Below are 12,811 nucleotides of genomic sequence, written 5' to 3' on the forward strand. Positions count from 1 at the left end.
GTGAGCCAAATTGAATTTCCGGAAAGAAGGTCGATTCCAATGAAATTTGGTGTAAAGAAAATACACAGAACATTGTGTCAAGGATGGTCAAAATAACAGCTGGTGTACTCAAATAATAACTCCTAATAAATAAATAGTTTTAAAAACTCTGAATAAAACATGCGAGAATAGTTTACGTACAGACATGTAGCCCACTGAAAAGAGTGGCCTTTTTCTTTTCCCGCCAAGACACCAACCATGCCATATGCCAACCACACCTTTCACCATTATTTTCGTTTGGCATTACAGTATTTTACTCCCTGGAACACATTCTTTGCACACCAAAATCAATAAACGTTGACGACGAGGGCCACGAGGGGTGCCATCCATGCCAACCCGGCCTGCATGATTAAGTCTGAACTGCTGTCCCTCGTGGATACTCGGCAACCGGCGACCTCAACAGACCCCATCCGGCACCAACCCCGCGCTCCGGGACACCTATTTATAGCTCTCGCCGCGCACGCTCTGGGCAACCAAGCAGCCGCTGCAACATACTGCAACTACTTTGCACTAGCAACACAACGCTCTGACTGAGCTCATAGCCTTCGCGCCTGCCCGTCTTAACTAGTTGATCGCCGCAGCAATGGCCTCCACCAACAGCTGGACCCACGAGATTGAGTCCTCAGTCGCGGCACCGCGCCTGTTCCGTGCCGGCGTCATGGACTGGCACACTCTGGCACCCAAGCTCGCGCCCCACATCGTCGCCAGCGCCCATCCCGTCAACGGCGAAGGCAGCATCGGCAGCGTCAGGCAGTTCAACTTTACCTCAGGTACGTACGCATCACAATCCCATACAACCCATGCGTGTCACCTCAGTCTAGAAATCCGGCGTGTATCTATACATGGTCAAGCGGAAGCATAACACGCAGTTGATCATGCAGCCATGCCCTTTAGCGTCATGAAGGAGAGGCTAGAGTTCCTGGACGAGGAGAAGTGTGAGTGCAAGTCAACCCTCATCGAGGGCGGCGGCATCGGCTCGGCCATCGAGACCGCAACGTCGCACATCAAGGTGGAGCCGGCGGCCAACGGCGGGAGCGTCGTGAAGGTGGACTCGACGTACAAGCTGCTGCCAGGCGAGGAGGTGAATGACGAAATCACCAAGGCCAAGGAATCCGTCACCGCCATCTTCAAGGCCGCCGAGGCCTACCTCATCACCAACCCCGACGCCTACAACTGAATCTGTTGAGAGATATCATACATGATTATGATGTCCCTAGTTTGAATTCTGTGTGTTTTCTTCCCGTTGTAATAAAGCTGCTCCAATCTCTAAGCTATAACAGTGACGCCGAGCGCGAGAGCACCGAGCAGAGTGTGGACGTGAGAAGTTAAAAAGTTGAGTATTTGTAACTACCAAAGGGTTCTGTTGTTTGATGATATTGGTGCTTGCTTATGTGAAATACCTAAACACTCTTATATACTGCCTCAATTCTATAATTCTTGTCATAGTTTTAGTTTTGACCTAAAAGCACAACAAGAATTACGGAACGGAGGGAGTTTTTGGATTTGGAAGTTTATGTGTCGACCTCTTACACAAATCCTATATGTATGTGAAATACCTAAACACTCTCCCGAAAATAGAAAAACTAAACACTCTTATGTGCAAAAAAGAAAAATGTTTGCATGTCATCAAAGTCTGTTTATAGGAATCCAAGAAAGACATTTATTTGCTACTCCATTTGCTTCTAAATATAAATCCTTTTAGAGATTTTAATATGGATACCATAAGTAGCAAAATGAGTGAATCTAAACTCTAAAATACGCTTGTATACTTATGTATGTAGTCCAAATTAAAATCTCTAAAATCATTATATTTAGAAGGGGAGGGAGTCGAACATAATTTCGTTTTCTCTTTTCAAGTTGTAAGAGGAAACGTGGGAGGTATGGCTGCAAGTCCAACGGCTCTGGTACGGACTGGCGATTCGGGCGGCGACGCGGCGGGCGTAGCGGCTCTGCTCGCTGGCCCCGACGAGTCGGCGGCCTGGTCGATGGTGCGGGCGTCGGGACGGACGGTGCGCGAGTCTCCGGAGGTAGCCTCGGGCGAGGAGGCGGCGCCGCGCTGGGCGGGGAGCCGTTTCTGGGCTCTGGCCGAGGTAAATGATGACAAGGTTTCGGAGGCGGAGGAGAGTGATGGCGTGGCTTGGCGCGTCGAGGGGATGCAGATGACGGTCGGCACGTTCGTGGCTCGGGCTGAGGAGCTTGGGGCTCGCTCAAAGCCGGGCGGCGGCGCGCTTTTGCGCCGGGCGGCCGGGCTGCTCGCCGACCAGTGGTGTCGGGTCGGGCGCCGATGGTGCGTGCGGCGGAGATGGGCGGTGTGTGGGCTATCACGGGCGGCGTGCGGGCTGCCTCCCCTCCGAGGGGCTTGGGGCTTGCGCCGGTGGTGTCGGTGGAGCCTGGGGCGGTGTTGCCGGCGGGCTCGTGGGCGGCGGCGACGGCGGAGGAGTCGCCTGAGCCCTGGCCTAGGGTTGGCAAGACTGGCCGGGCTGGGCCGGTGGGCCAAGACCCGGATGTGGGCCAAGGGGGCCATCTTGGGCCGTGCGCGGCCCAGGGCGTCCGCCCAGTGGGGGAGGGGATGTGAATGGTGGTGGGCTGCTCTGAGAAGGTGGGCTACGCTGAGAGGCCCAGGCCTGGCCCGTCTATGACGAGGCCAGTACTTAAGTGGCTCTGGATCCGCCGTGGCGCTTCAGACAGCTCGCTAGGGTTTCCTACCACCCCATCGGAGGTGCGGCGCTTCGGCGGATCCGCACGCTCCCTTTCCCCACTTCCTCCTCCCCCACCTCTAGATCGATCCTTCGCAGAGGTTGTAGCCATGGGTTCCAAGGTGGAGAGACGTGCGGACAAGCGGGCGGAGCCGGATCTGGAGGTGGAGCGGCGTCGCGAGCGGGATCTGCGCGCCCAAGCGAAGGCGCGCGCGGCGGAGCGCGCCGGTGAGGAGGGTGGATGGGGGCCTCCCCCAGCTTGGTGGCTCAAGGAGCAAGAGCGAAAGAAGAAAAAGAAGGAGGAATACAAAAAGAAGGGGCTGGAGCTCAAGCACAAGGAATCGCTTCTCCCCTACTGCGGCGACCGCGTCGGCAGCCCCTACTCCAAGCAGAAGTAGAAGAAGCACAAGCCGGCGATGTCGGCGCCCTCCAAGGCCTCCAAGGCCTCCGCCTCTAAGGGCACGGCGGCGGAGCCCATTCCCGTCGAGGATGCGGGGGGGGGGGGGGAGTGTTTCCACTGCGGGCGCACGGGCCACTACCAGAATGAGTGCGCCTTCAAGCAGTTGTGCGTGCTCTGCAGCAACGAGGGACAGGCTTCGGCCTACTGCCCCACGTGCGGCAAACAGCTGGTGCTCCAGACCATGGGCCATGCTTTTGCGGGTGGCGGCTTCTTCTGCCTGCAGTATTCGGAGGAGGCGGATGTGGTGGCGGAGGGGCTGCTGGGGGCAAACGCGGCCCTGGTGTCGGCGGCGCCCGGCGTTCTGACCAAGGAGATCCTGGAGGCAGAGCTCCCCCATCTCTTTGAGGGCGAGTGGGACTGGCAGGTGGCGCCGTTCGACGCGGATTGCTTCTCCGTGGCGTTCCCAGATCCAGTCATGTTGCGGATGGCGACGCGCAGCAGGAAACTCTTCCTCCCCATCAACAACATCACTGCCGACATCCGTGACGCGGTCCTCGCCGAGCCCAAGGCGCTGTCAATACCGGAGGTATGGGTGAAGCTGTGGGGCGTACCACCGAAGCAGCGGCGTGTGGAGCGTCCGATGGCGGCCAAGACTATGATTGGCCGGCCGCTGGTGGTGGATGAACTGTCTCTGATCCGTTCGGGCCCGGTGCATATGCGGTTTGCGTGCCGTGCGCCTGATGGGGAACGTAGTAATTTCAAAAAAATTCCTACGCACACGCAAGATCATGGTGATGCATAGCAACGAGAGGGGAGTGTGTGATCTACGTACCCTTGTAGACCGACAGCGGAAGCGTAAGCACAACGCGGTTGATGTAGTCGTACGTCTTCACGGCCCGACCGATCAAGCACCGAAACTACGGCACCTCCGAGTTCTAGCACACGTTCAGCTCGATGACGATCCCCGGACTCCGATCCAGCAAAGTGTCGGGGAGGAGTTCCGTCAGCACGACGGCGTGGTGACGATCTTGATGTACTACCGTTGCAGGGCTTCGCCTAAGCACCGCTACAATATTATCGAGGACTATGATGGAAGGGGGCACCGCACACGGCTAAGAATATGATCACGTGGATCAACTTGTATGTCTAGGGGTGCCCCCTGCCCCCGTATATAAAGGATCAAGGGGGGGTGCGGCCGGCCAGGAGGAGGGCGCGCCAGGAGGAGTCCTACTCCCACCGGGAGTAGGATTCCCCCCCCCCTTTCCTAGTTGGAATAGGATTCGGGAAGGGGGAAAGAGGAGAGAGAGAAGGAAGGGGGGCGCCGCCCCCTCTCCTTGTCCTATTCGGACTAGGGGGGAGGGGCGCGCGGCCCAGCCCTGGCCACCTCTCCTCTCTTCCACTAAAACCCACTAAGGCCCATATACCTCCCGGGGGGTTCCGGTAACCTCCCGGTACTCCGGTAAAATCCCGATTTCACCCGGAACACTTCCGATATCCAAATATAGGCTTCCAATATATCAATCTTTATGTCTCGGCCATTTCGAGACTCCTCCTCATGTCCGTGATCACATCCGGGACTCCGAAAAAACTTCGGTACATCAAAAAGCATAAAATCATAATATAACTGTCATCGAAACCTTAAGCGTGCGGACCCTACGGGTTCGAGAACAATGTAGACATGACCGAGACACGTCTCCAGTCAATAACCAATAGCGGAACCTGGATGCTCATATTGGCTCCCACATATTCTACAAAGATCTTTATCGGTCAGACCGCATAACAACATACGTTGTTCCCTTTGTCATCGGTATGTTACTTGCCCGAGATTCGATCGTCGGTATCTTAATACCTAGTTCAATCTCGTTACCGGAAAGTCTCTTTACTCGTTTTGTAATACATCATCTCGCAACTAACTCATTAGTTGCAATGCTTGCAAGGCTTATGTGATGTGCATTACCGAGAGGGCCCAGAGATACCTCTCCGACAATCGGAGTGACAAATCCTAATCTCGAAATACGCCAACCCAACATGTACCTTTGGAGACACCTGTAGAGCTCCTTTATAATCACCCAGTTACGTTGTGACGTTTGGTAGCACACAAAGTGTTCCTCCGGTAAACGGGAGTTGCATAATCTCATAGTCATAGGAACATGTATAAGTCATGAAGAAAGCAATAGCAACATACTAAACGATCGAGTGCTAAGCTAACGGAATGGGTCAAGTCAATCACATCATTCTCCTAATGATGTGATCCCGTTAATCAAATAACAACTCTTTTGTTTATGGTTAGGAAACATAACCATCTTCGATTAACGAGCTAGTCAAGTAGAGGCATACTAGTGACACTTTGTTTGTCTATGTATTCACACATGTATTATGTTTCCGGTTAATACAATTCTAGCATGAATAATAAACATTTATCATGATATAAGGAAATAAATAATAACTTTATTATTGCCTCTAGGGCATATTTCCTTCAGTCTCCCACTTGCACTAGAGTCAATAATCTAGTTCACATCGCCATGTGATTCAACACTAAGAGTTCACATCACCATGTGATTAACACCCATAGTTCACATCGTCATGTGACCTATACCCAAAGGGTACTAAGGTGTGATCATGTTTTGCTTGTGAGATAATTTTAGTCAACGGGTCTGCCACATACAGATCCGTAAGTATTTTGCGAATTCTATGTCTACAATGCTCTGCACGGAGCTACTCTAGCTAATTGCTCCCACTTTTAATATGTATCTAGATCGAGACTTAGAGTCATCCAGATCCTTTTTTTCACCTCCATAATTGAGAAATACTTCCTTATTCCACTAAGGATAATTTTGACCGCTATCCAGTGATCTACTCTTAGATCACTATTGTACTCCCTTGCTTAACACAGTGTAGGGTATACAATAGATCTGGTACACAACATGGCATACTTTATAGAACCTATGGCTGAGGCATAGGGAATGAATTTCATTCTCTTTCTATCTTCTGCCGTGGTCGGGCTTTGAGTCTTACTCAATTTCATACCTTGTAACACAGCCAAGAACTCTTTCTTTGACTGTTCCATTTTGAACTACTTCAAAATATTGTCAAGGTATGTACTCATTGAAAAAACTTATCAAGCGTCTTGATCTATCTCTATAGATTTTGATGCTTAATATGTAAGCAGCTTCACCGAGGTCTTTGTTTGAAAAACTTCTTTAAAAACACTCCTTTATGCTTTGCAGAATAATTCTACATTATTTCTGATCAACAATATGTCATTCACATATACTTATCAGAAATGTTGTAGTGCTCCCACTCACTTTCTTGTAAATACAGGCTTCACCGCAAGTCTGTATAAAACTATATGCTTTGATCATACTATCAAAGCGTTTATTCCAACTCCGAGAGGCTTGCACCAGTCCATAAATGGATCGCTGGAGCTTGCACACTTTGTTAGCTCCTTTTGGATCGACAAAACCTTCCGGATGCATCATATACAACTCTTCTTCCAGAAATCCATTCAGGACATGCAGTTTTGACATCCATTTGCTGGATTTCATAAAATGCGGCAATTGCTAACATGATTCGGACAGACTTAAGCATAGATATGAGTGAGAAACTCTCATCATAGTCAACACCTTAAACTTGTCAAAAACCTTTTTGCGACAATTCTAGCTTTGTAGATAGTAACACTACTATCAGCGTCCGTCTTCCTCTTGAAGATCCATTTAATCTCAATGGCTCGCTGATCATTGGGCAAGTCAATCAAAGTCCATACTTTGTTCTCATACATGGATCTCATCTCAGATTTCATGGCCTCAAGCCATTTCGCAGAATCTAGGCTCATCATCGCTTCCTCATAGTTCGCAAGTTCGTCATGGTCTAGTAACATGACTTCCAGAACAGGATTACCGTACCACTTTGGTGCGGATCTCACTCTGGTTTACCTACGAGATTCGGTATTAACTTGATCTGAAGTTACATGATCATCATCATTAGTCTTCCTCACTAATTGGTGTAGTAGTCACCGGAACAGATTTCTTGTGATGAACAACTTTTCAATAAGGGAGAAGGTACAATTACCTTATCAAGTTCTACTTTCCTCCCACTCACTTCTTTCAAGAGAAACTCCTTCTCTAGAAAGGATCCATTCTTAGCAACGAATGTCTTGCCTTCGGATCTGTGATAGAAGGTGTACCCAATAGTCTCCTTTGGGTATCCTATGAAGACATATTTCTCCGATTTGGGTTTGAGCTTATCAGGATGAAACTTTTTCATATAAGCATCACAATCCCAAACTTTAAGAAACGACAACTTCGGTTTCTTGCCAAACCACGGTTCAGATTGTGTCGTCTCAACGGACTTAGATGGTGCCCTTTTAAACGTGAATGCAGCTGTCTTTAATGCATAACCCCAAAATGATAGTGGTAGATCGGTAAGAGACATCATAGATCGCACCATATCTAATAAAGTACAGTTATGATGTTCGGACACACCATTATGCTGTGGTGTTCCAGGTGGCGTGAGTAGTGAAACTATTTCACATTGTTTTAACTGAAGGCCAGACTCGTAACTCAAATATTTGTCTCCGCGATCAGATCGTAGAAACCTTTTCTTTTCTTGTCACGATGATTTTCCACTTCACCCTGAAATTATTTGAACTTTTCAAATGTTTCAGACTTATGTTTCATCAAGTAGATATACTCATATCTGCTCAAATCATCTGTGAAGTTCAGAAAATAATGATACCTGTCGCGAGCCTCAATATTCATCGGACCACATACATCAGTATGTATGATTTCCAACAAATCTGTTGCTCGCTCCATTGTTCCGAAGAACGGAGTCTTGGTCATCTTGCCCATGAGGCATGGTTCGCAAGCATCAACTGATTCATAATCAAGTGATTCCAAAAGCCCATCAGTATGGAGTTTCTTCATGCGTTTTACACCAATATGACCTAAACGGCAGTGCCACAAATAAGTTGCACTATCATTATTAACTTTGCATCTTTTGGTTTCAATATTATGATTATGTGTATTACTACGATCGAGATCCAACGAACTATTTTCATTGGGTGTGTAACCATATAAGGTTTTATTCATGTAAATAGAACAACAATTTATTCTCTTACTTAAATGAATAACCGTATTACAATAAACATGATCAAATCATAATCATGCTCAACGCAAACACCAAATAACACTTATTCAGGTTCAACACTAATCCCGAAAGTATAGGGAGTGTGCGATGATGATCATATCAATCTTGGAACCACTTCCAACACACATCGTCACTTCACCCTTAACTTAGTCTCTGTTTATTCTGCAACTCCCGTTTCGAGTTACTAATCTTAGCAACTGAACTAGTATCAAATACTGAGGGGTTGCTATAAACACTAGTAAAGTACACATCAATAACATGTATATCAAATATACTTATGTTCACTTTGCCATCCTTCTTATCTGCCAATCACTTGGGGTAGTTCCGCTTCCAGTGACCAGTCCCTTTGCAGTAGAAACACTTAGTCTCAGGCTTAGGACCAGACTTGGGCTTCTTCACTTGAGCAGCAACTTGCTTGCTGTTCTTCTTGAAGTTCCCCTTCTTCCCTCTGCCCTTTTCTTGAAACTAGTGGTCTTGTCTACCATCAACACTTGATGTTTTTCTTGATTTCTACCTTCGTCAATTTCCGCATTACGAAGAGCTTGGGAATCGTTTCCGTTATCCCTTGCATATCATAGTTCATCATGAAGTTCTACTAACTTGGTGATGGTGACTAGAGAATTCTGTCAATCACTATCTTATCTGGAAGATTAACTCCCACTTGATTCAAGCGATTGTAGTACTCAGACAATCTGAGCACATGCTCACTAGTTGAGCGATTCTCCTCCATCTTTTAGCTATAGAACTTGTTGGAGACTTCATATCTCTCAACTCGGGTATTTGCTTGAAATATTAACTTCAACTCCTGGAACATCTCATATGCTCCATGACGTTCAAAACGTCTTTGAAGTCCCGATTCTAAGCCATTAAGCATGGTGCACTAAACTATCAAGTAGTCATCATATTGAGCTAGCCAAACGTTCATCACGTCTGCATCTGCTCCTGCAATAGGTCCGTCACCTAGCGGTGCATCAAGGACATAATTCTTCTGTGCAGCAATGAGGATAAACCTCAGATCACGGATCCAATCCGCATCATTGCTACTAACATCTTTCAACACAATTTTCTCTAGGAACATATCAAAATAAACACAGGGAAGCAACAACGCGAGCTATTGATCTACAACATAATTTGCAAAATACTACCAGGACTAAGTTCATGATAAATTTAAGTTCAATTAATCATATTACTTAAGAACTCCCACTTAGATAGACATCCCTCTAATCCTCTAAGTGATTACATGATCCAAATCAATTAAACCATGTCCGATCATCACGTGAGATGGAGTAGTTTCATTGGTGAACATCACTATGTTAATCATATCTACTATATGATTCACGCTCGACCTTTCGGTCTCCGTGTTCTGAGGCCATATATGTATATGCTTGGCTCGTCAAGTATAACCTGAGTATTCCGCGTGTGCAACTGTTTTGCACCCGTTGTATTTGAACGTAGAGCCTATCACACTCGATCATCACGTGGTGTCTCAGCACGAAGAACTTTCGCAACGGTGCATACTCAGGGAGAACACTTCTTGTTAATTAGTGAGAGATCATCTTATAATGCTACCGTCAATCAAAGCAAGATAAGATGCATAAAAGATAAACATCACATGCAATCAATATAAGTGATATGATATGGCCATCATCATCTTGTGCTTGTGATCTCCATTTTCGAAGCACCGTCATGATCACCATCGTCACCGGCGCGACACCTTGATCTCCATCGTAGCATCGTTGTCGTCTCGCCAATCTTATGCTTCCACGACTATCGCTACCGCTTAGTGATAAAGTAAAGCATTACAGCGCGATTGCATTGCATACAATAAAGCGACAACCATATGGCTCCTGCCAGTTGCCGATAACTCGGTTACAAAACATGATCATCTCATACAATAAAATTTAGCATCATGTCTTGACCATATCATATCACAACATGCCCTGTAAAAACAAGTTAGACGTCCTCTACTTTGTTGTTGCAAGTTTTACGTGGCTGCTACGGGCTTAAGCAAGAACCAATCTTACCTACGCATCAAAACCACAACGATAGTTTGTCAAGTTGGTGCTGTTTTAACCTTCGCAAGGACCGGGCGTAGCCACACTTGGTTCAACTAAAGTTGGAGAAACTGTCACCCGCTAGCCACCTTTGTGCAAAGCACGTCGGGAGAACCGGTCTCGCGTAAGCGTACGCGTAATGTCGGTCCGGGCCGCTTTGTCCAACAATACCGCCGAACCAAAGTATGACATGCTGGTAAGCAGTATGACTTATATCGCCCACAACTCACTTGTGTTCTACTCATGCATATAACATCAACAACACATAAAACCTAGGCTCGGATGCCACTGATGGGGAACATAGTAATTTCAAAAAAAATCCTACGCACACGCAAGATCATGGTGATGCATAGCAACGAGAGGGGAGAGTGTGATCTACGTACCCTTGTAGACCGAGAGCGGAAGCGTTAGCACAACGCGGTTGATGTAGTCGTACGTCTTCACGGCCCGACCGATCAAGCACTAAAACTACGGCACCTCCGAGTTCTAGCACACGTTCAGCTCGATGACGATCCCCGGACTCCGATCCAGCAAAGTGTCGGGGAGGAGTTCCGTCAGCACGACGGCGTGGTGACGATCTTGATGTACTACCGTTGCAGGGCTTCGCCTAAGCACCGCTACAATATTATCGAGGACTATGGTGGAAGGGGGCACCGCACATGGCTAAGGATATGATCACGTGGATCAACTTGTGTGTCTAGGGGTGCCCCCTGCCCCCGTATATAAAGGATCAAGGGGGGGTGCGGCCGGCCAGGAGGAGGGCGCGCCAGGAGGAGTCCTACTCCCACCGGGAGTAGGATTCCCCCCCCCCCCTTCCTAGTTGGAATAGGATTCGGGAAGGGGGAAAGAGGAGAGAGAGAAGGAAGGGGGGCGCCGCCCCCCTCTCCTTGTCCTATTCGGACTAGGGGGCAGGGGCGCGTGGCCCAGCCCTGGCCACCTCTCCTCTCTTCCACTAAAGCCCACTAAGGCCCATATACCTCCCGGGGGGTTTCGGTAACCTCCCGGTACTCCGGTAAAATCCTGATTTCACCCGGAACACTTCCGATATCCAAATATAGGCTTCCAATATATCAATCTTTATGTCTCGACCATTTCGAGACTCCTCCTCATGTCCGTGATCACATCCGGGACTCCAAACAAACTTCGGTACATCAAAAAGCATAAACTCATAATATAACTATCATCGAAACCTTAAGCGTGCGGACCCTACGGGTTCGAGAACAATGTAGACATGACCGAGACACGTCTCCGGTAAATAACCAATAGCGGAACCTGGATGCTCATATTGGCTCCCACATATTCTACGAAGATCTTTATCGGTCAGACCGCATAACAACATACGTTGTTCCCTTTGTCATCGGTATGTTACTTGCCCGAGATTCGATCGTCGGTATCTTAATACCTAGTTCAATCTTGTTACCCGAAAGTCTCTTTACTCGTTTCGTAATACATCATCTCGCAACTAACTCATTAGTTGCAATGCTTGCAAGGCTTATGTGATGTGCATTACCGAGAGGGCCCAGAGATACCTCTCCGACAATCGGAGTGACAAATCCTAATCTCGAAATACGCCAAACCAACATGTACCTTTGGAGACACCTGTAGAGCTCCTTTATAATCACCCAGTTACGTTGTGACGTTTGGTAGCACACAAAGTGTTCCTCCGGTAAACGGGATTTGCATAATCTCATAGTCATAGGAACATGTATAAGTCATGAAGAAAGCAATAGCAACATACTAAACGATCGAGTGCTAAGCTAACGGAATGGGTCAAGTCAATCACATCATTCTCCTAATGATGTGATCCCGTTAATCAAATAAAAACTCTTTTGTTTATGGTTAGGAAACATAACCATCTTCGATTAACGAGCTAGTCAAGTAGAGGCATACTAGTGACACTTTGTTTGTCTATGTATTCACACATGTATTATGTTTCCGGTTAATACAATTCTAGCATGAATAATAAACATTTATCATGATATAAGGAAATAAATAATAACTTTATTATTGCCTCTAGGGCATATTTCCTTCAGCGTCGGCCAAGCTCTGTGGATCCGTGCAGATTTGGTTCAATGGTGAGGGTTACTCCATCAAGCTCGAGCCGGAGTTGGACCAACCGCGCCCGGCGGCTCCTGCTCTCCCACCCCCGCCTCCGCCTCCAGGTGGTCGGGGCCCGGGTGATCATAACAAGGACAAGCGCACGGACAAGGACCAGGAGCATGATGCCAGCATGGAGGAGGACGACTTCATCGACACGGCGGCTTGGGACAAGCTCGGGATCTCTGCGTCGGGCCCGGCTGCGCCGGTGGAGGGGGTGGCGGGGCTGCGGGCTGCGGTGGGGTTGGGCCCTGCGGGGATGTCGCTCTCGATCCCCAACCAGTATGGGTCAAACCTGGGGTCGGTATCTTCACCTCCCTTGGGTGCGGCCCCTGCTACGTCTGTGGGTATGGGCGGCTGCCGTTCCCCGATCGCTCCCT

The 12,811-nt window shown here is 48.2% G+C and overlaps 1 protein-coding gene across 1 annotated transcript; it reads left to right on the top strand.

Moving 5' to 3' along the window:
• Nucleotides 1-491: 491 nt before the first annotated feature.
• LOC125529711 (pathogenesis-related protein 1-like) lies at nucleotides 492-1,452 on the top strand. The gene is made up of 2 exons (XM_087544980.1): nucleotides 492-809; nucleotides 921-1,452. Exons 1-2 carry the CDS (start codon nucleotides 623-625, stop codon nucleotides 1,214-1,216), a joined length of 483 nt encoding a protein of 160 aa, XP_087401106.1. The 5' UTR covers nucleotides 492-622; the 3' UTR covers nucleotides 1,217-1,452.
• Nucleotides 1,453-12,811: the final 11,359 nt, after the last annotated feature.

The sequence above is a fragment of the Triticum urartu genome, chromosome 2A (genome assembly GCF_056163025.1).
Source record: "Triticum urartu cultivar PI428250 chromosome 2A, HENAU_Tu73, whole genome shotgun sequence".
NCBI classification, from domain to species: domain Eukaryota; kingdom Viridiplantae; phylum Streptophyta; class Magnoliopsida; order Poales; family Poaceae; genus Triticum; species Triticum urartu.

Bases quoted from the DNA above. Each gene is read 5' to 3' on its own strand.
- LOC125529711 (XM_087544980.1), top strand. From the start codon at position 623: ATGGCCTCCACCAACAGCTGGACCCACGAGATTGAGTCCTCAGTCGCG. The intron at 810-920 runs GTACGTACGCAT...TTGATCATGCAG, and splicing joins GCAGTTCAACTTTACCTCAG to CCATGCCCTTTAGCGTCATG.